At 39.9% G+C, this 20,321-nt stretch overlaps 1 protein-coding gene and 1 non-coding gene across 3 annotated transcripts in view; both read right to left on the reverse strand.

Moving 5' to 3' along the window:
• The window catches only part of dennd4a (DENN/MADD domain containing 4A), a 23,723-nt gene extending 10,387 nt beyond the window's left edge, over positions 1–13,336 (reverse strand). The window contains exons 1-16 of one of the 2 annotated variants that reach the window (XM_044357809.1): positions 13,124–13,336; positions 8,190–8,521; positions 7,736–7,982; positions 7,569–7,638; positions 7,230–7,399; positions 6,117–6,355; positions 5,934–6,000; positions 5,711–5,769; positions 5,461–5,605; positions 5,067–5,242; positions 4,596–4,696; positions 3,524–3,742; positions 2,917–3,062; positions 2,433–2,453; positions 507–640; positions 34–166 (exon numbers count right to left, since the gene is read on the reverse strand). In XM_044357809.1, coding sequence (XP_044213744.1) covers positions 34–166; positions 507–640; positions 2,433–2,453; positions 2,917–3,062; positions 3,524–3,742; positions 4,596–4,696; positions 5,067–5,242; positions 5,461–5,605; positions 5,711–5,769; positions 5,934–6,000; positions 6,117–6,355; positions 7,230–7,399; positions 7,569–7,638; positions 7,736–7,982; positions 8,190–8,500 — 2,238 coding nt within the window. In that variant the 5' untranslated portion in view covers positions 8,501–8,521; positions 13,124–13,336. The remainder of the gene's footprint in view (positions 1–33; positions 167–506; positions 641–2,432; positions 2,454–2,916; positions 3,063–3,523; positions 3,743–4,595; positions 4,697–5,066; positions 5,243–5,460; positions 5,606–5,710; positions 5,770–5,933; positions 6,001–6,116; positions 6,356–7,229; positions 7,400–7,568; positions 7,639–7,735; positions 7,983–8,189; positions 8,522–13,123) is intronic. The other variant, XM_044357810.1, reaches the window with a different exon arrangement.
• A 4,026-nt stretch (positions 13,337–17,362) lies between these two features.
• Positions 17,363–17,434, reverse strand: trnaq-cug. The gene has a single exon. It is a non-coding gene; the product is annotated as a tRNA-Gln (tRNA).
• Positions 17,435–20,321: the final 2,887 nt, after the last annotated feature.

Genomic DNA, 20,321 nt, shown 5'->3' on the forward strand with positions numbered 1-20,321 from the left:
CCAGAAAATCACACTACAGTGTGTATAGCTGACCTGTTTAGAGCGTCTAAAGATGGCTGTAGGGCTGGCTGGGCTGCTGTGGCGTGAAGCCAAGCCGGCTGATGGAGGATTTGGTCCCTCCAGCGGTTCCAGAAGCTCAGCATTCAGTACAGGGAACCCAGAGTAGCTGCAGAAAAACATAGACTCCGTCAGACACCATGACATAGCCAGAAATAGACATTGATCATACTTTATTCCACATAAACACTGGCAAGGCAATTGGCACGCACAATAATTTGGCTCTGACACCCAGGAAACTTGAGCACTGACATAAAATCCAAAATGCAATGGTGATCCAGCTGAAAATAATCACAGAGCCCTACAAAAATAGAGGCAATTTATGCTAAGTCTCTCCTTCAGGTGCTGAATTGTGTGCATCCAGTGCTGGTGAGAAGTGCTCTTAAAGTGCGTGCAAGACAGAATAAAAGAAAGAAACAATCTGTCTGGTATGTATTGTTTAGTTATACCTATAGCACAGAGGATGTTCTTCTCCTTGTGGGAGTGGAGGCAGCTCTGGAGGGTTTATATAGACTGTGTGCTCGCTGCGGTGGGATTCATCCAGTTCGATCAGTCTGGTGTCCTCTGGCCGTTCACTGTCCATCTGGTGTGCAAGAGAAACACATATTCATGATTGTTATACCCTCTCTTCTTCATCTTTCCTCTAAGCTACGTTACATTACGTTAAAACACAAATCCATAAGCGCTAATGCTGCCTGCAGGATCATGGACATCTGAAATGAGCCCTCAGATCAGATCAGATATGAGGGTCAGAGAGGACAAACAGATGTCAGTAATGAGTTCATCTACCTCAGGAGTGTGTCCTGTGTCCCCATTCCATTTATCTAAAGGGCATTGCCAAGGCAGGGGCTTGATCCTATGAATCCCTCAAGACTACATTAATTCAGGCTGCAGTGACCTGGACAAAATGAATGCCATGCTGCTCTGGGGACATGAAACCATTACTGTACCGTTTTGGCAGCAATGCTTGAAACTAAACTGCCACAAGTCCTTCAGCTCAGAACTGACTGACTGATCTGCTGTGTAGAGAAATGTGTACAAAGCCTCACTGCCTGCCTGCCTGCCTGCCTGCCTGCCTGAGAACAACAGCAGCAACACTCCTTTGTATTGCACGGCAAGGTAAAGCCTACGTGTTCTTTTTTAGGAGAAAATCACCACTGAATAGCTGTCTGGGAGATCATAAAAACCCTGCTATGCTGATGTGCAGTCACTTGGCTTATCTGAATCGATTAGAAGCTTATCTCGGACATGAACTTCACAAAAACATTAATATTATGGCAGGGGCTGAATAGCTCCCCAGTGCCGCTGTGTTACAGGGTTTGTTCCACTCAGTCGAGTGGATGATTCCGTCAACTGGCTCTCAGTGACCTGTTTGCCCTCGCTTCGATTCTGCTCTGTGTTTCTCCGCTTGTTGCCCTTCCTCTTACACCCAAGAAGTCTTTCTCAATCACGCACTTGTTGTCAACTTCAGCAGCAGTGACGCTGAATGAATCAATGCTTCCACTTCTCAATAATAACCACAATGACCATTCATACAGGAGCTGTGACTGCTCATGCAGGATGCAAGCGTGACTTCCTGATTGCACAAGTTTGCAAGAACAGAGACTTTTTTTTGGACGGGAGGAGGATGTTTTGTCTTTTTTTGGGTGTGTTACAAAATATGTGTGGGCAGGTTGTGTTCATAAAAGCTGTCAAGTCCCCAAATACTGACAATGAACAAGATTATGGCTGTAACTAACAATTATCTAATCTGTCAATTATTTTCTTGATTAATCACTGAATCATTAATATATTACATGTCAGAAATTAGTGGAAAAATGTCTATCTGTATTTCAAGTTTTGGACCAACACTCCAAAACCAAAAAATATTAATTGTTCTATCCAGTGAGACAAAGAAAAGCAGCAAATCCTCACAATTTAGAAGCTGAAACTGGTGAACTTTCAGCATTTTAGATAGAAAAAAATGACAGAAGCAACTAATCAGTTAACAAAATAAAGAGTATTATTGCCTCTGCTTTTGTCTTCCTTTTGTCATTATCTATATTATATTTCTTTGGGAGTCCGAACAGGACAAATAATTTATCTCACTGTCTCAGCATCACCTCAGAGCCTCTAACAGTTCTGCATAGCCTCTCTGCGTGGTTCATTCTAATGGCACTTGGTTCAATAATGCAGATCGCTGACATGCACGGACAGCTAATGCACATCCCTGCATTTGTGACCTTTTGCACTACTCAGTTTCACTTATTCTGAATAAGTACACACACAAGACACTCAGAGCAGAGTCACACTCAACGGAAGAGGTTTTGGTTAGAACCGGTTTAAACTATGTTTAAACTGCAACAAAAGTGCTCCATCAGGCTCTGGTAGCTTACCTTGCCTCCAGTGGTGAATAGCTACAAGACAGAGGCCATGATGATGAACAAAGCAGCAGTAAGAGAAAAGACAAAGCAGAAAATCAGAGAAGAAGATAACAATAAAAAAGACCAAAAAGGACAAAAGAACAAAGGGGGGGATTAGAGATGAGAAAAGCTTGGAGCTGATTCAGTGGTTCAGGGGAGATGTTGGAGTGTTAATTACTCTTTGTTTACTTCTATTACTTCATGTTATTTACTTATTAGCTCCGCCAACAGCTTCAATTAAACCAAGACCTCAATAAGACATCTTAACTGAGAGGGCAGCATGTGATTAATCATTCCTCTGAATGCCTCAGCTTTATTCAGAGAACATCAGTAAATGGGTGGAGGCCAGACTAAATATTATTATTGGAAAATTTGTTCGTACATGGACATAGAGATTTCTTCAAATGAATTGTCTCTGACACAGAAAATCCTGAGAAATATTAGTTGCAAACCTCACCTTGTCAACACACTCATCAAAGAAAGCCAGGCTAGCATCTTTATCACTGACAAAGGAGCACTCCTCTATGAAACGGCTGAACATTTGGGTCTTGGTCATAAGGGAGTAAAACCTCTGATGGGAACGGTCTCTGCTCTTGAGGAAGCCTATGAAACAAAACACACACAAGCGTATTATGTAATGGCACTTATGACAAGTGGGCATTAATATCAGTGTCATGATTATAAAACTGGACCTTCACTTGTCAAGCTGTGGAACGTTTATGGGGTCAAGATGCAGACTTGAACAACATTTAGAGAAAATTAATACCGTGGTATGAAACAAGTTGTTCTCTGCTGCTCTGCTTGCGTAAGAGCACACAGATGTGCAGGGATATTGTGCTATTAATCATGGTGGTTTCTCCGACTTGTCATCCAAGCCTAATTTCCACTGAGGCTTAAGCTAAATCACCAAAGTCATTACAGTGGTGATTTAGGACAAACTTTGATGTAGCAGCACTCAGACCTTAACCCCCAAACCTTCTACTAAATCACATGAACAACACTACCTTGTCAGTGCTTTTTGTGACATACAGTACAACATATTACAAGCTGAGATTGACACGAACCTTGGAGGTCAAAAAGCGAGCTGACGTCAGTGGTCTTTTCAGAGGGGGCTTGGGTGATGGGCTGCAGGTAGGAGCGGTAGCCTCGTAGGATGGCTGCCATGAAGCGTAGGAAGGCCTCCTGGATCTCCAGCTCCAGGGTGTGGAGGCTCTTCCCACCGTTGAGCTCGCTGTCGGTGACCGTATGTTCTATTTGCACATCTTCACGGTTAAACTGACCACCTGAGAGCAGAAAACAGAATCACTTATGAAAAACCAGACAACTGTCACACAGATTGAGTTCCATCTTGGAATATTCATTGGTGGGCAAGAAGAGAAACATATTGCATAGAAAGGTTGAAAACTGGTTGCAGCTTTGCATTTTAACCTGCACATAGCTCCAAGCTTAATACACTGACTAACCAAATGGAGCTTTTGCAAAAGTTCAGTCAGGAGGATTTTTGCATGCTCAGGTCTGTAGTTTTATTTCTCTTAATAAAGATTAGCATATGCACTATCTCAGCTGAGGCTGATTGGAATGCTATTAGTTTTGCAGGTATTTCAGTCATAAACAAAAGTATTGTACAAATTGAAATTTTGATCAGATGATGGAGCTGAAATGGAGTGTGACACAGAAGAATATGGAGTGTGCACAATCAAGGGACTTCTTTCTAGGTTGGGCTTAATTTTGAATTCAATGTTAAACCTTCACAGTGACAGAATTCTATGGTAGAAGAGGAAGATATTTGTGTTTTCTCTTTAGACAGACCACAATAGACCACAAAATGCAACCACGTGACACGCTGAAATTTGATTAGGGGACAAAAATTATTCTCGGTGATGGGAGCATGAGTGTAGAAAGTAGAAGTAGAAGTAAGATGAGCAGGAGTGGCTACTGTACAGAGTAAATTACACTTCACACAGTATCTTCTGGGATGCACTAAACATCTTTAAGTTGGTTTTATATAATAGTATAAGCATCCAAAGAGTTTTCCTGTAAAATTGACTATAAAGGCTGACTCAACACACTCAAGTATCCAACCTAAATTATTCATGAAACCACATATAAAATGACACAGCATCCGACTGGACTCACCCTCAGTAAGCTGCTGATGGAGCTTATTCAGGGTATTTAGAAGATGTTTGCAGGCTCTCCTGGGCAAGATTTTCCATGTTAAAGCCTTCTTGTCGTCTTTACTGCAAGCACACCATATGGTTTTCATTACACAGGAGGACAGTTAAGAAACATTGCAAAAAGATATAAAGAGGCAGACAGATTCACTGACGTGAGCGCTGCCAATTTAATCTCTCCACAAAATAGCTTTTGAATTAATGTGGGAGATCAGCGGCACCCAAATGTGCTTTACAGTACAGTCAAAAATATTTCACATTCCGGCTCCTATCATTATATAAGAGAGGCTCTCACTGACAGGTACCGATAACCTTGGGACGAACTTTCATCATAAGGATCTGTAAAAGCCTAAACTACCAGAAGATGATTGTGGGCTAGGTGTGAAGTTGAAGGTATCCATCTGTCACGGAACAGTTGCAGTCAGAGGTCACTTACTGGAAGATGGTGTTGGTGTCCAGATCCACACAGCTGATGTCAGCTGGGGGCACATAAAGGTCAAAGTATCTGGAGTCTACACCCACAATGAAAGGGCACGGCGCACTGAGCACACCGGCCAGGGCCAGCGGGCACAGGGGGATGTAGGGGCATGGCCAGTGGAAGGGGAAGATCATCTGAAAGGGGGAAGACATTTCTTAATTTCTCCAGTTTTGTTTTATTTTTATATGCATACTTGAAGAATATTTTTTCAGAAGTAACAACCATACTACTCTAGAGAGTCTTATTTGATTGATGCTGCTGCTCTACCCATTAATCTCATTTGCTTAAAGACCACCTTCTTTAGTGTTATTTTAAAGAAAACTGTAAAGGAAAGGACAAAAAAAAGACTTACAGACACAAGGGCCTCTGTAACACTGGTGAGTACAGCTGGACGCAGGGAGTGAACCAGGATCTTGTGCTCTGTGACAGCCAGCACTAGCAGAGTGGCTGCATTTTTCGGGCCCAGATTCAGCAGTAATGTGGAGAGGCTTCCACCACTTCAGCATAAAAAACACAATGATAGAAATTGTTACAGATCAAGACAGTAGCAAATATAGCAGGTTGTCATGTTGTAATTCTGCATTTTATTGATGTTCCCCTACCTGAGAGGCAGTGGAGAGGACACAGGTTGGCTCAGTATCAGGCTGTCATGTGGAGACAGCTGTGAAAAACACACAGAGGAGAGTGTTAGAGCATCAGTGGGTGGAGGAATTATCTTGTGACTACAGTCAATGTATGGAGAGACATTCATGTCAAATCAAATAAAGCAAGCGTGCAGAGCTGAAGTCATTAATTCACTCATCAAATGTCATCGTTTAAGCTCACCTGCACTAGGATGCGTGGTCTCTGAGTCGAGGGGAATGGCACATTTTGCATGAAGTGAGAGATGTGCCTGTGAATAAAAGAAATATCAGTAACTTGTCTGCAAGACTAAGAATAAAAACATCTCTGAACAAAGTTGTCTGACAGACTTCAACAAAAATAATGAATATGTAAAACATTGCTAACTTTTCAATAGGCAGGGCATGTGGTCCAGAAATGGAGTATCGGTAGAGGAAAGTGAGAAAGCTCCTGAAGGACTGAAAGAATGGCCAGTGGGAGAGGAGACAGATGCTCTTGTTGCTGTAAACACTCCTGCTCCCATCAGGTCCGAGATCAGAGCTCGGCAGGCCAAGCTGTGAGCGCTGACGCTCAGACAAGTTCTCCTCTGAGTAAGGCTCATAGAACTGGATGGCTGCTCCGTACACCTGCACACACAGGGATCACAGTATGAGTGTGATGATCAGCACAAAGACAGATATACAACACATACACAAGCATGCACACACACACAAAGACCTTTTAATATCCTGAGGCACGTTTTAAAGACACAAACCACAGTACCCAGAAATACTTTGAAAATTATATTCAGGTAAGATGTTGTGGCACCTCCACTAGAGAATCTTCATCATAATAAATCAGCTAAATCATGCTCAGTCCTTTGAAGTTCATTCTCCCAAATAAATAAATAGATCATTCCAGGCATGAAGTGCCAGGAGACAAGCCTGCAGTCTAGAGGTTGCGGGGAATAAGTAGTGAGCACTGAGGCATTCTGCATTTAAAACTTGTGCACCAGCCCAAGTGGTGCATGAGCTTAGCTATCCATTATTCAAAAGATGAGCCACAAAAAATCTTTTATGCTGCATTGCTTTCAAAGGCTAACAGCCTTTTAGTATTCTGAACACAGCCTTTAGACCTTTTTTGATTCCAGTCAGAGTTTAGAAGTTGATTAAGGAGGTCTGATATTCTTAGAAATACTACTGCAGTTCATCAACAAACTAATCCACAAGGGATACCATGACGCAGAACGAGAATGAGAGGGAGATAAAAAGGGCGAGTCCAGCTGAAATGAGGCAATTAAGGGAGACTTTGTGTATTACAAGGCAGAAATCTGATGCCAACTTTGGGGGTTGTGCTTAATTAATGATGATGTAAATTAAACTTAGCAGAAACAGACTTGCTAGGCAGAGGGGGTTTCCTTGGCACAAAAAGATAAGTTGAACACACAAGTGCAATTTTAAAAAAGAGCTAAAAGGGGCAGGAGCATATTTTTTAGGAACACTTATAAGTAGGTGGTGCTACCTTTTCTCCAGAGGCCCCTGTCAGTACAAATGTCGAAAATACAGGCAGGGAGTGTTTGGTGTGTGCTGGCCAGCACTCGATCGTTGCCCCCATGGGCAGGCAGAACATAGGCACTGACTCAGGCAGTGGGAAGGACTCATAGTCCTCTTCAGGGTACCTACACAGCAGACCTTTGCACAAATACATAAAAAACAGTCAATAATAATCTTTATAACTCCACTCCATGTTCATTTACAGGCAGGAATATGATAATAAAGCTGACATTTCCAAACTCATGTAGATATTTAAGTATTCTTAAATAAGTTTAGCTCATAAAACACATTCTGCACAGAACTTTACCTGCTTTGCATGCGATTGTGTTTGCTTTAGCCAGAGACTTCTTATAACAAAGGTAAACTGATGATCCCCACTGAAATATGAGAAAAGACATCACAGATCAATGAAAAGCTGAATTATTTGTGCAGACACGCTGGAGATATTACAACATTCTCAGAGCTCTGTCCCACCATGCTGCTGTTGAGGTTCTTGTCCACCTTGCAGAAGGTGTGAGGGGGCGTCTCCCCCTTACCGGGGATGATGATGCAGACATCAGTGACAGCCAGTGAAGTGTGGGGCTGGCTCTTTGGAGCACGTCGGTACGTGATGTAGATGCGTTGGGAGGATGAGCTGCTGATGTTGGCAGGGCGACCTGAGGGCGTGGTCTGGACGATGTGACATCCAGGCTTCAGCTTCTCTTTCCACTCATATAAAACCCTGAAATATAAGGCAGTGACTTTTTATATGATGCCTTTATAAACTAGCCATTCTTGAAAAATATTACTGAAGAGCTTCGATGATATATTTATTGCAGATATGTCAGACTAGAGGATGTGTTTAAGAGCAGATTAGAGTGACCCAAGTAGAGAAGTGATTAGTGGTGCCGGCTGAGTAAAGGGTCAGTGAATAAGGATTACTGCTTACCCAAGATCTGTCAGTGGAGGCTTATCTCTGCCTCGCTTGATGCACAAGAAGATCTGCGGGCCCCTGAGGCTGGCTCCATTGAGCTCTGCAGAGAGGCCTGAGGGGGTGCTTTCTACACAGGTGAAACCCGGGGGTACCTCCTCACCAAGGGAACGGATCACCACGGCTACATCGGTGATGGGGGCTTGGGGTTTCACAGACTTGGGACCGGCGTCGTCAAAATGGAGCTCCTCCTCCAAGGGCTTGGACGAGTCGGTGAGGCCGGCGATGACAAAGTAGTCGGCTACACGAGGCCCTTTATCCTCCATCATTTCCCATTCCCACACTGTGGGCTGGAAAGTAAAAAGTAAGGGTGGTGAGGAGGGCATTTTAATCATATTGTTGGATGTAGTCTAGCTTCAAAATAAGAAGAAAAATGGCCTTTGCATCAGGAAACGACCTGCCTGAGCATGCAAGGTTGGCTAGATCACCTTTAAAAATCACTCACTAGGCACACTGTATTAATTGTCTTGCTTCTCCAGTCGTTGCATTAAACATGGGAGTAGAGATACCATGCAGCATGTAAAACAGACATTACTTACATTACAGATACATACGATACTGAGGAAATAAGAAATAATGAGAGCATCTGGAAACAGTTAGCATGCATTCCTGTCTGTAAAAACACCATATTTCACCAAGAAATATGGGAGGGCTTAAGACCAGTGACCTTGTTATATGCCATGACCGATTATGTAAAATAAAACACATGCCTTTGTTGAAGAAAAAAGGGAAAAAAGTATGTGTGCAAAGGAAAAGTACCATAACTATAACTGAGGAAAGAAGAGGGGGTGCACTGCGGTGCAGCAAAAAGCTTTTTTTCAGAGCTTTTAGCGAGGTAATAATCAGACACCGTGTATTCTGCACTCTACATTGTTGTGAAAAAGAAAGGAATAGAGAGAGCGCCTGTGAGTCAGCTTGTTATAGCTTTATCACAAAGCGAGCCCTGGAAACCCTGGAAGCCCTCTCAACGCTAGGCCAGCCTCTCAGCTCTGGGCCAGCTCATTGTACTTCAGCTGAAGAGCCTGTTTTATCTCTCTCTGCAGTTCCTTCACACTCACTATGGTAAACTGATAAACAGCTGCCTATGATTTCCCCCACCGGGTTATGAGGGAGTTAGCATAAAGTTATCCCCTCCTCTGTGCTGGATGTGTCACTGCTAGGAACCATGGCACACAAGAAGCTGTGACCATATCTCACCCACTTAGGACTTTAGCTTCCACCGGCTTTAAAGCTAATGGATCTATATGCTGTTCCCCCATGAGGCCGAGTGATGGGACAGAAAGCTAAGCACTGCTTACAGGTTTAGGGCATGAAACTGACCACTAACATGAGAACATAGAAAAATGAAGATTATCTACATGCAGTACCACAGTCATGCTGAGGGATGAGAAGGATTCAGTCATCTGTAACTGCTCTGTCAGACATCAAACAACACCTACATTTAGTTACTTTGCCATTTCTTAGCCTGCTAGAAACCAAAAAGAATACAAAACAGTCAAATATACCTCTTGTATATTCTCAGTTTGTCTGCTCTGTACATCCCTGACAGTGATTCTTTTAAATCGTGACTCATCATCACAAGGTTGCTCATTCACTTGTACGTGTTTTAGCTCACGTTAAAGAGTTCTGTTTAATATTCCCCCTCTGTATATAGCTGTGTTTTGATGTGCACCATTTGTTCTCTACCATGTCGAGCCTTGGTGCTATACCCAGTGACTCAGCAAGCAAAGTACAAAGCGAAAAGTTGTTAGCCTTTTCCCTCTTTTTGTACGGGAGTCCTTCAATATGTTACAATAGCACTGAGGAATTTGTACTTATGTATTATTCTTTTGCATTTCGTTCATTCAACTTTCAAAATCGATTCAAAAAGTGTTATAAGCTGTACAATCTATTCCACTTTTCTGTCATATAACAAGTGACACTGAAGCTTTGTTATTGAGCAGACTAATAGAAAAATGGTATATTTTCTACAGTGATTTATCCATAAAAGATGAAAAAAATTTCATTCTTTTATTAGATAAATTAGAATATCAGATGACTTTCTGTTAGCAGAGAGTGACAGCAAACATAAGGAGATAGCCAAGGACGACATGTGACAAAGGTCCTGAGCAGTAATTGAACCAGGGCTGCAACCACATAACACATCTCACACTCACCAGAATGCCCCAGATACACCGTATGTTGGTCAAGTATCATTTAAGGCAATACACTAATCAGATAGACTGCCAGAAGGTTAACGAACCTTCCATCGTTACTGCCAAACCAGGCTGTGATAACGTAATCTGTGTTTACAGTCCATTTTACTTAGAGACCAAAAACCAAAGTGAGCCAAAAGCCAAAAGTTTTCTGTTCATTAGATCCAACTTTTCTTCACTGTGACATAACACCAACCCATGAAATACCTGCTCTTAACAAGTATTGCATCAATGCAGCTAAATATACAGCTGATAACGTGGCAGATGTGTCGTGTAATACTTGGAAGGTTCGGGATTAAATATAGATGTAATCTCCAGTTCCAACTACCACGACATCCACTGCGTCTATTCCTCCCCCTCAACAGGAAGCAGAGGCCTAAAATTATATCTAATCCTCTCCATAGCAACAACATTCAAACTGAACATCGAACTGAACATTTCTCTCTCTGATGCTGAAATGAAACGGGGAACATTGTCCTGGTTAAATACGAGTCGACTAATGGGCTGTGTCATCAAATGTACTCTGTTCAGAAAATCCCTGTGAGTCCCTGTGCGTGAGAGTAAAATGTTTTAAATGAAAATATTACCCTGTATATAAAAATGAGCAGCTGTTTCTCTTTGTCTTATTTGCTTTGTTATTAACTATAAAACAATTTATTTTTCTGTTATTTGCCATTTTGTTGTATTGACGTGGAACCTTTTACACACTTAACTCACCTCTCAGTGAACAAGCCTTGCCACAGTTTTCCCTTTTTTTTCCTAACAATAGTCTGAGTCTGCTGCACAAGTGTATAATGTTATCAAACTTGTGTCTTGTGCTCTGTTTTTTTTTCATTTGTACTTTATTGCATCACTTTGATTGTTCAGTACATCAATCTAAGAGGACGTGTCTTCTAAAATCCTTTGAGATCTGCTTTAGTGACAAAAAGACTATAAACAAATCTTGACATGATATTTTCGTTTCCATGTCATTTGTTAACTATCTTCTTCCCATTTCACCGAAATTTGGCAAACCCCATTTAAGCTTCAAGACTGGAAGTGAGTGACTCACGGTCTCCTCAGAAACTGCAATCTTTTAATTCACCCATTTTCTTCATAATGCTGCACAAATAAGGACATGGCGGATTTCCTCTTTTTCTCAGTGAACAAGCCAACTTCCCTATTCACATCCACTATTGCTTTTTCTGCGTCACCTCCAACCGTCAGCTTTAGAGAGATGACAAATTGTTGGTGATTTGTTAACCACTCGTACCATAATGTTCCCAATATTTTAATTTTACTCCCAAAGAGCAATAAACCTAGTCCCCCCCCCACACTGAGTACATCACACATCATATTCTGAATTCTCTTGCCCCAGTGCTTTATTTCCAAGATGATTTTTATAGTCATAAAATTACATGTAAACCCTTTCATTTGTAGTTCAAACTGACATATTTGGCATCTTGACTAGAATCTAAAGTAAACTTCTTCGGAGTGCTCATCCACTCAACAGCCGTCTGTAAAGATGGAAATGCTGAAGGTTTGTGAGGTGAAACAAACCTACAAATAATGAAAATGTTTTGTTTAAAGATTGAACAGCTGACAAAAATATTTTGAAGTGCGGGATTCTGTTGGAAGTCACAACAGAATCTTTTTTTGACGAATTTGTCTTTTGAATGCACTTTGATATGTCAGACAAGGAACATGTTTTTCCATTTTTCCCACAGCAGACATGCAGATTTTTTACACTGCATCTTTAAAATTAACTGACACTTTCACTTCACTGTATACATTTTTTTGTATTGTGAAATAAAAAGGCCTTTTGACTTTTGCTTTCAGCATCACAGTGTTGTTGTAATTATGGCCCAAGAGACAGAGGCAGTGGCTGCTGGACAGTCGGTCCCAGGCTGTGCAGGGATTAGAGGGCTGTGTTAACAGCAGGGGGGCAGGGAGGATGGGCAGTCTGATCTAGAAGGGAACACCACAACATTTCACTCAGCATCTGTTCCCTCTTAACCATGGAGACAACCCTCACCCTCATCAGCCATTTGCATTCCTTACGTTTGACAGGGGGGACCCTGGCTGCTTGATGAGGAAACCACACACGCCCAAGATAAATAGAGCAGAAAGAAAAAGAGGAAAAAAATACTCTAAGGTGGTGCTCCAAATAGAAAAACACTGAAAGGATCCTGCATGATAAAGCTTGCATTCCGTGCATTGGTGATATATGGATTAACAAGCAAGGAGGTGAACAGAAACTCTGAAAAACACAACTGACCACAGCCACCACAATAATACAAGGGAGGGGGGGTTTCTCATATGCCCACAACTGAAGAAGCCATCTTATGGAGCATCTACACGGGATGCAATGAAATAAGCCTCCATATGACTTCATTGTAACCAATGGGCGCAGTGTAAATATAGTGGATCACACACAGGCTACGATACTCACTATAAAGCATTAAATTATACTTGTAATGCATATAGCAAGACGGTAAGAATATAACCTATTTACCATGTCGTTAAACTAGCATACGGTATATCTAATTATCCAAATTAAGATATACAATATAATAATAATCAAGCTAAAAGCCAGCATCACAAATGAGAACCCCGCCTCGCAATACAAAAAATAAATATGAGGAACACCTTAATAACATGGACTCAATGTGGGAGCGTCGTTTGTTTTTATTTACAGTGAAAGAAGAATCTACTCACATCACGACGATTGGAAGATGATCTGTCGATTATAACCTTACGTCGAAATAAAACCCAGATTTCTGTTGATGAGAATGAATAATTCCTCGTCGTTTGCTCCGTCTGTTTTTTCTCTCTGTGTCTATATTTTTATTACAGAAAAATAATTATATGACAGTGGGTTGGACGCATCCGATCAGACTGTGTATTCCCGAGCAGCGCTTTATCCAGACCTGCGCGAGTCACGTGACTGATTACAACCCTCACTGACGTCACTGATGACGCCGCTGGCAGCTCTGACAGATGAACAAAGGTGTGAAGAAACGTTGGGTCTGAATTTACAAGTTTACACTGGACTAAAACTTCCTGTAAATACTAAACAGAGCATAAATAAAGAAAACACGTTTAAATAAGACGTAATTCTTCTTCTTCTTCTTCTTCTTCTTCTTCTTCTTCTTCTTCTTCTTCTTCTTATTATTATTATTATTATTATTATTATTATTATTATTACAGCAGTTGTGGTAGGCCTAATAGCAGGAGGCTGCAATTAAAAATCTTTCATTTTAGGGCTGGAGGAGCCAGAGGTCATGACCCCTAAACATTGTGACCAGACACCAAGAACATGGTCTCATTTATTTATTACGACTATTATTTGCATTTTTAGATTTTATTTAATTAGTTGACTGTCTGTTACATTTTCTTTTAATTCTATGCACCAACATTAATGCTGTTTTAAAGCCTTCTCTACACTACCAGGAATAAAATTCCTTTCCCTTTTTTTGTTTGCCTGAAAGTAGCACAATTTACATGTTATTGAATATCCCAATTAGTGTTATAATTTTAATCGTAGAATGCAAACACCCCCTGATTGCTTAAAGTAAATTTTCAGAATGAAAAGTAAAATTGTTTATGATAAATAATCACTTAATATGATAGTAACTTCCATGCTTTTGCAAAATTAGCAACATATTGTTATATTTTCCCTGCAAAAACAATTACAGTATGGGGTTTTTGTAACTAGACATTTTGATTGAAACATGTTATTTTGGGCTGTAGTTAATTATATGAAAATAATTTCTTTAAGTTTCACTTTCAGGATAACCATGTATGTTTCTCTACAAGTTAGATGTGATCACTGCATACCGACACAACACATACATCACAAGTATACACAAATAATGATAATAGTTCTCTCACAAAAAAACAGAGTTGTTGAATCATCAAAATGCTATTGAAATATCATAAAGGTGGACTAACAAAAGTCAGAAGACGTGAAGACTTAGTGGCTATACTGTCAGCTTTTTTTTTGTTAAAATAAACAGTAGTTATATAAACTAGATGTCACTGCAGAACAAACAACTGTATTTGTTTTACTCAGATTTGGTGCTGCAGGGATTAAATCTTTCTCACAGCAGTGCTACAGTTGATATACATGTACAGAATAGCTCATGGTAGAAAAGAATAAACTGGTGCAGAAAACTGGCAGAACCCGAGGGCCGAGATAGCCTGGTTTATTGTTGTTTTGCCCTCTACTGCCCTTGTGTGGTCATTACAAAGACATACAGTTTTGTGGAAAGTAACAAATGACCATATTTGATACCGGAAGAATTGCAGACAGTTTAGATGTAGTAGATTTTTCAGACGCTTTAATGTGTCATCTTATACGTTATAATGACATCATATCATGACAATCAATATGCATATAATCACCCTGCTCAAATGTCAGACAGGGTTTTACATTAAGAGAATAAAATGTTGGCAACTGAGAGATTACTTTGGATGAAAAATAAAATGTCAGACAAGGAAAATAGAATAAATGTATGTTTGACCCCCTGCACGGTTACCTCTGGTTGGATAAAAAATGAAAAATATGAATCCAAGAGATTACCAGGAGAGTCTGAATGACAGCTTGACGACTACAAATTGATTGCATCCTCAGCAGCTCTGGGTTTTCATTTGTCTCTGTGAAATGAACCACACAGATTCTCACTAGGAATCTATCATCTATCTTTCTTTCTTTCCTCTCAGACTTTCTCATCACAGAGATATGTTTCCTGGTATTTCAAACGTGTAGGTGTCTACAGAGAGTGAGACAAGGTGCTCAGACTGAGTCTGGATCGGGCCAATCATTGGAGTCTAGAGGATTCATATGAGTTCAAACAATTTTCCATTTTGTGTAATAATAGGGCCTCCATTTAACTGTGTGAATTCAGTCAGGATTGAATTTGACATTTCTAACTTCTTACAGGCAAAAGGAGGCCATGTCAATTTAAATGAGAGTTTTGTCTGTATTCATAAAGCTAAGATTCACAGAAGCAGAGAGGACATGTGAGTCCAGTTTATGAGGCTGCCTGAAAAATAAATGAACTCAAAAATGGCTCATTAAATTTTGGTTATTCAATATCTACCTGCATTAGTGGACAATATGTGTTTAAATGCAGCTTTCTTCTCTTTTATTATGTCAAGATCACTAAATAATCATGTTTTGACCCCACATAACAAATGACAGGTAGTATACAACTTTTTTTGACATCTCAGTAAGTTTAGCTGAAAAGTTGCCAAAGTTGGATTAAGGCATATGAAATTTAGAGGCTTGTTAGGCAAATTGGAGGAAGCCCTTCGACGGCTTCAAGTGCTTTATTATCAAGTGAACGCTCTGTTGAAGCGTCTTTGAGAAAGAGTAAACTCCTGCTGCTCCAGAGGGTCTGTCTGTAAACTGACTATGACTTCTGACCTCTCTGTTCTGGAGGAGAACAGATGGAAGACAATTCCTCATATGGGCAGCAGACATGAATTTACACTAGAGTTCAATTTGTACAAGAATTCACTTGATCATTAGCATTTAATGTTATGGTCGGTCATGATCTCTCCTCCATCTGGCATTTATAAAAAAGCTACTGCAAGTTATTGTACACGTGTTACAGTCTAAAACATGAGACAATGATGTCATGGCCTCAGGGGAAACATCAATTTGTGGCATTGACGTCAAAGGACGTGTTTTGATTTCAGTGTATAGCTCAGTATGAACTCAGCAGCTATAGGCAAAAAAAAAAATCAGTCAGCTTCATCAGGCTTTATATTCCATCAAATAACAAGGAGAATCTAAACTGCAAAGAGAAAGATATGATTCAAAACAAACAAGGTGATCTGAATATCCTAGAAAATGTATTTTCCATCAATAAATACAAAACTCTGTGCAGTGATTAGTTTGTCTTGTTGTTGTAATATATACACAACGTCATTAATCAACTGCGAAGACACACAAAAGCACACATATATGAGACAGAGAGTAGATGGAGTTTTTACAGGAACAGATATTCACTGGATAAAAGTTATTTTCTTTCCCAAACCTGTTGCTCTGGTGGTTATTTATTTTGGCTCTGATATCAGACCAAAATGGAGGCAGCTGTACAGTGGTTTTCCATATTTTCTTTCATTTTTATGCTGTGGGATTAGTAAAGGTGTTATTAATGAAGTTAAAACCTCCACAGAGTTATTACCTGCTGAAAAAGCCAGATGAAACCAGTTAATAATGGTTGTTGGCCTTTTGATGGTCTGAGCCTATTCTTGGTGGTCATTTACATGAGCAAGTGGATATGAAAATCAGTTAAAAATCTTAAAGTGAATATTCAATGAGGCTCTAAGAACATTTATTAGCACAAAAAAGTTAAGTTATTAGGCTGGTTAAAAGTCAGCCCAACTAACAGAAATACATCAGAAAATCTCAAAACGATGCTCATAACATACCACACAAGCTTGACAAGACATCACCATCTGCTGGTCATGCAGACTGCACCAGTTTGACCAGCTTTGTTCAAGAAGGCATTTTTTAATGACTCTGGGTCATGATCTCCACAAGGCTCTTAAGACTTTTGGTGAGGGGTCACCATCTCATAAAAAATCAAGCTACTGCATCATCCATAAAATAGCTTCTTTAATGACCACAAGTGTGGTAACTGTAGGCTTTTTGAAACAGAAAATCTATTCACTCTGTAAGCTCTAGTGTCCATTAAACTTTCAGTGTTCTTTATAAAGTTTCTTCACTGTTGCAAAACAGCAGTACAGCCATAATTCTAAATTTATGGACATATTTTTTAAGTGTGTGAACGCTGTATATGCATGTAGTTTGACATAGTGTTGGTCATAGTGCAGGACACAGCATGATGTGTCTCTGTAAAGTATGTTCATACCTAATTTGAACTAATTTGACAACATACAGCTCTGATACTCGTATCTCCAATTCAGTTACCATGAAAACTTAGGTCCTACCGAGATTTGAACTCGGATCGCTGGATTCAGAGTCCAGAGTGCTAACCATTACACCATAGAACCGCTTGTTCGTGCCTCCTCGCCACATTAGCTCGAAACCTAATTGCAGGTGCCACTGTTTCTTGTCAGTAATTTTAGTCTCTGTGATGTCAGTAGTTGAGCAAACTTGAAAACCACCCGCATGGATTGAAAACGCACTGGTTTTAGTTCCTCCACCAGTCTCACACGGTCCCTCTGACTGCCCCCTAGCGGCCGATGGCAGGAATATCAGTGTTTATTTACACGCTTTGCTTTTTTTCATCATTTTAATTAGGGGTTTTACCATGTGGGCACTGTGAAGCCATTTGGGACTGTAACTGTAATCAAGGGCTACAGCCTAATCAAGCCAGACTAACCAGAAAATGATACCATGACTAAATTAGGACAGTAATCATGATATGACTTGGTTTGGGACACACAGTGGTTCTGCAACCTAAAGCTTTCAGAGTGAGTGAACAACTGAAACTCAAGTGATGCATAATACTAAGATAATTAATCTTTTTATATCTTACCATCTTTGTATAATGATGAATACCCTGCAGAATGTCTATGTCATGAAATATTGCTGTTTAAGTTTGAATATGAATATTTATAATATCATTATAATATGAAAAAGAATGTTTCCGCATACAGTAGCTGGTACCAACTAAGTCTGTCCTGATTTCTTCAAAACTGATGGCTGCATCTCTATGAATTTATCATCATTATCTCTTCACTAACTACTCAGTAGTTTAGGCCAACCATGGACATATAGTGGATGTAGATGATACTGCTAAACTCCTTCAAAGGTATTACAAGCTGATTATATATCTGAAATCAGTATAAATAAATATCTTAGTTTTTCCTACGATGTACTTTCTGTCTCATAGAGAAAATACTCTGGAGAACTCAGCTCTGAACTAATGTGGAAACAACTGAGCCTTCACAGAGTTGTTGTCCTCCGTGTACAGACCTCTCTAATTAAACTGATTTAGACATACTGTTTGTCCTTATAATTACTGTTCCAGACTAACTTTGTTAAATGGGCTCATGTAGATTATTGTGTAGTTATGTCTTTGTCAAGGTACATTTTGATCTGAATTTGGGAGCAGTCGCAGACAGAAGAAGTGAAAATGATCCGCCTGACTGGGATGAATACTGATTATACATTAAGAATGGCTAAGTAAAGATCCAGCTCTGGTAGGCTGGATCCTCACAGTTCCTGTAGCAGGACGTGACTGCAATAAAAATCTGCAGCTGAGTGCTGCTATTGACCACAGCGGACTGCAGTCAAGTGGTACATTTTTCAATAAGAACACTTTCACAATGAGCACTGATTACATGCCTGATGGCAGTAGTTCACAAGAACAATACAAACATTAACACAGGTAGTCTTTTTTTTTTAAGCTTTTGATGTTCACTTCACTTTTCCTTACTCCACATGAATCTATCACGCAAGCTCTCAACAGCAGCTGTCAGACAGAAGTGATAGTGACAGGTTATCCAGCAGCAGCGTGGTCAGCAGCCAGGTGCAGCCTCTCGAGAATAAACCGAAGGGGCAACTCGGTCAGAGCATTTAGAAGTAGCCTCTTCCTAATGGCTGCTTGTGTGGGAAACAGCTTCAGCTGAAAGATAGAGCTGACGGGATGACTGCAGCAGAAAGGATTATGCCTGAGGCCTACATTAGTCAGGGAAAGTCCCCGCAGTTCTTCTTTGCCTGTGCAATACTTTACATTTTAATAAGCAGCCTATGGACAGCATTACTTAGAATTTATACATTGTCTAAGTTGTTTTATTCCATCTATATGGGCCCACTGAAGGATATTTTACATAAAACAAAGTGTATTTTGTTTCCAAATGCTCATTTTAAGTACACTCTGGAGTCGTCTCTGTGCTGTTGAAATCCATTAAAACTGTAGCCCTTTCTAGCTAATGTTGGTGCTGCAATTTGACATTATCCATTAGTCTACTATTTTCACATTCTACACATAATTATTAATGTTGTGTTGTGCTGTATTGCATTAAGTATTAATTTCCCTGTGAACCTAATTATATTACACTTGTTTGGGAACTTAACACTATCAAAGTCACTGTTTGCTTTGTGGCTGCTTCAAGGCTTCTTTTGTAACTGTTTTCTTATTTTAATTTTCATATTTTTCTGTGCATGTCACTTGTTGATGTGTGCATTTTAACGCAAAGTATATTGTGGTTATTTAAAGGACAGGTTCAAATTTCCTCAAGTCTATCATGAAACAATACTGAAATGCCCATATGTACATATGTGGTACTGGTCTGTTCCTCTTGTCCATATGAAAAAACAATCCACAGTCCTTATACTGTGCAAAAATGAAGCTAATATGAAGCTTCAGCAGTCTGAGTTGGCCAAATCAAGTTGGTATCTTCCAAAGCTTCTCTCTTGTTATGGAAAAGACCAATACCTTCAATGTATATATAGGATGTGACATTTGTAATAAGAGGAAATGTGTACCTACCCTTTACTTGAATGTGCTACATTAAAAAAAGATTGCCTTGTTCTTCATATCAGAAAACTTGCCAGTTGCACAGAATTTTAACTAGTGTACTTTATGTAAATAGTGCATTAATTAAGTGAAAAAATGCACCAGACTATGCATAACTTAAGTATTCAACACATGACACTGAAATAAGAATAGGAACAGTGGAAGAAGGACTTTTTTTTCTACTGTGAGGATTCATTTTGCACTTAAATATAAATGTGTTCGAAAGAAAAACAGATGACTTCCTGTGAGACAGATGATGCTGTTAAATTAGAGTAGAGTACAGTTGTGAGCAGATGTCGATGTGTCAATGGGACTCCTTGGAGAAGAGGAGGGAAAAACAAGTTTACAGATACATATTTAATAACCTACTTTGCATTGAAACCTGATCTAAATTGGTCCAGAATGGCTGAACA

This window comes from Thunnus albacares, chromosome 7 (assembly GCF_914725855.1).
Source record: "Thunnus albacares chromosome 7, fThuAlb1.1, whole genome shotgun sequence".
Taxonomy (NCBI): Eukaryota; Metazoa; Chordata; class Actinopteri; order Scombriformes; family Scombridae; genus Thunnus; species Thunnus albacares.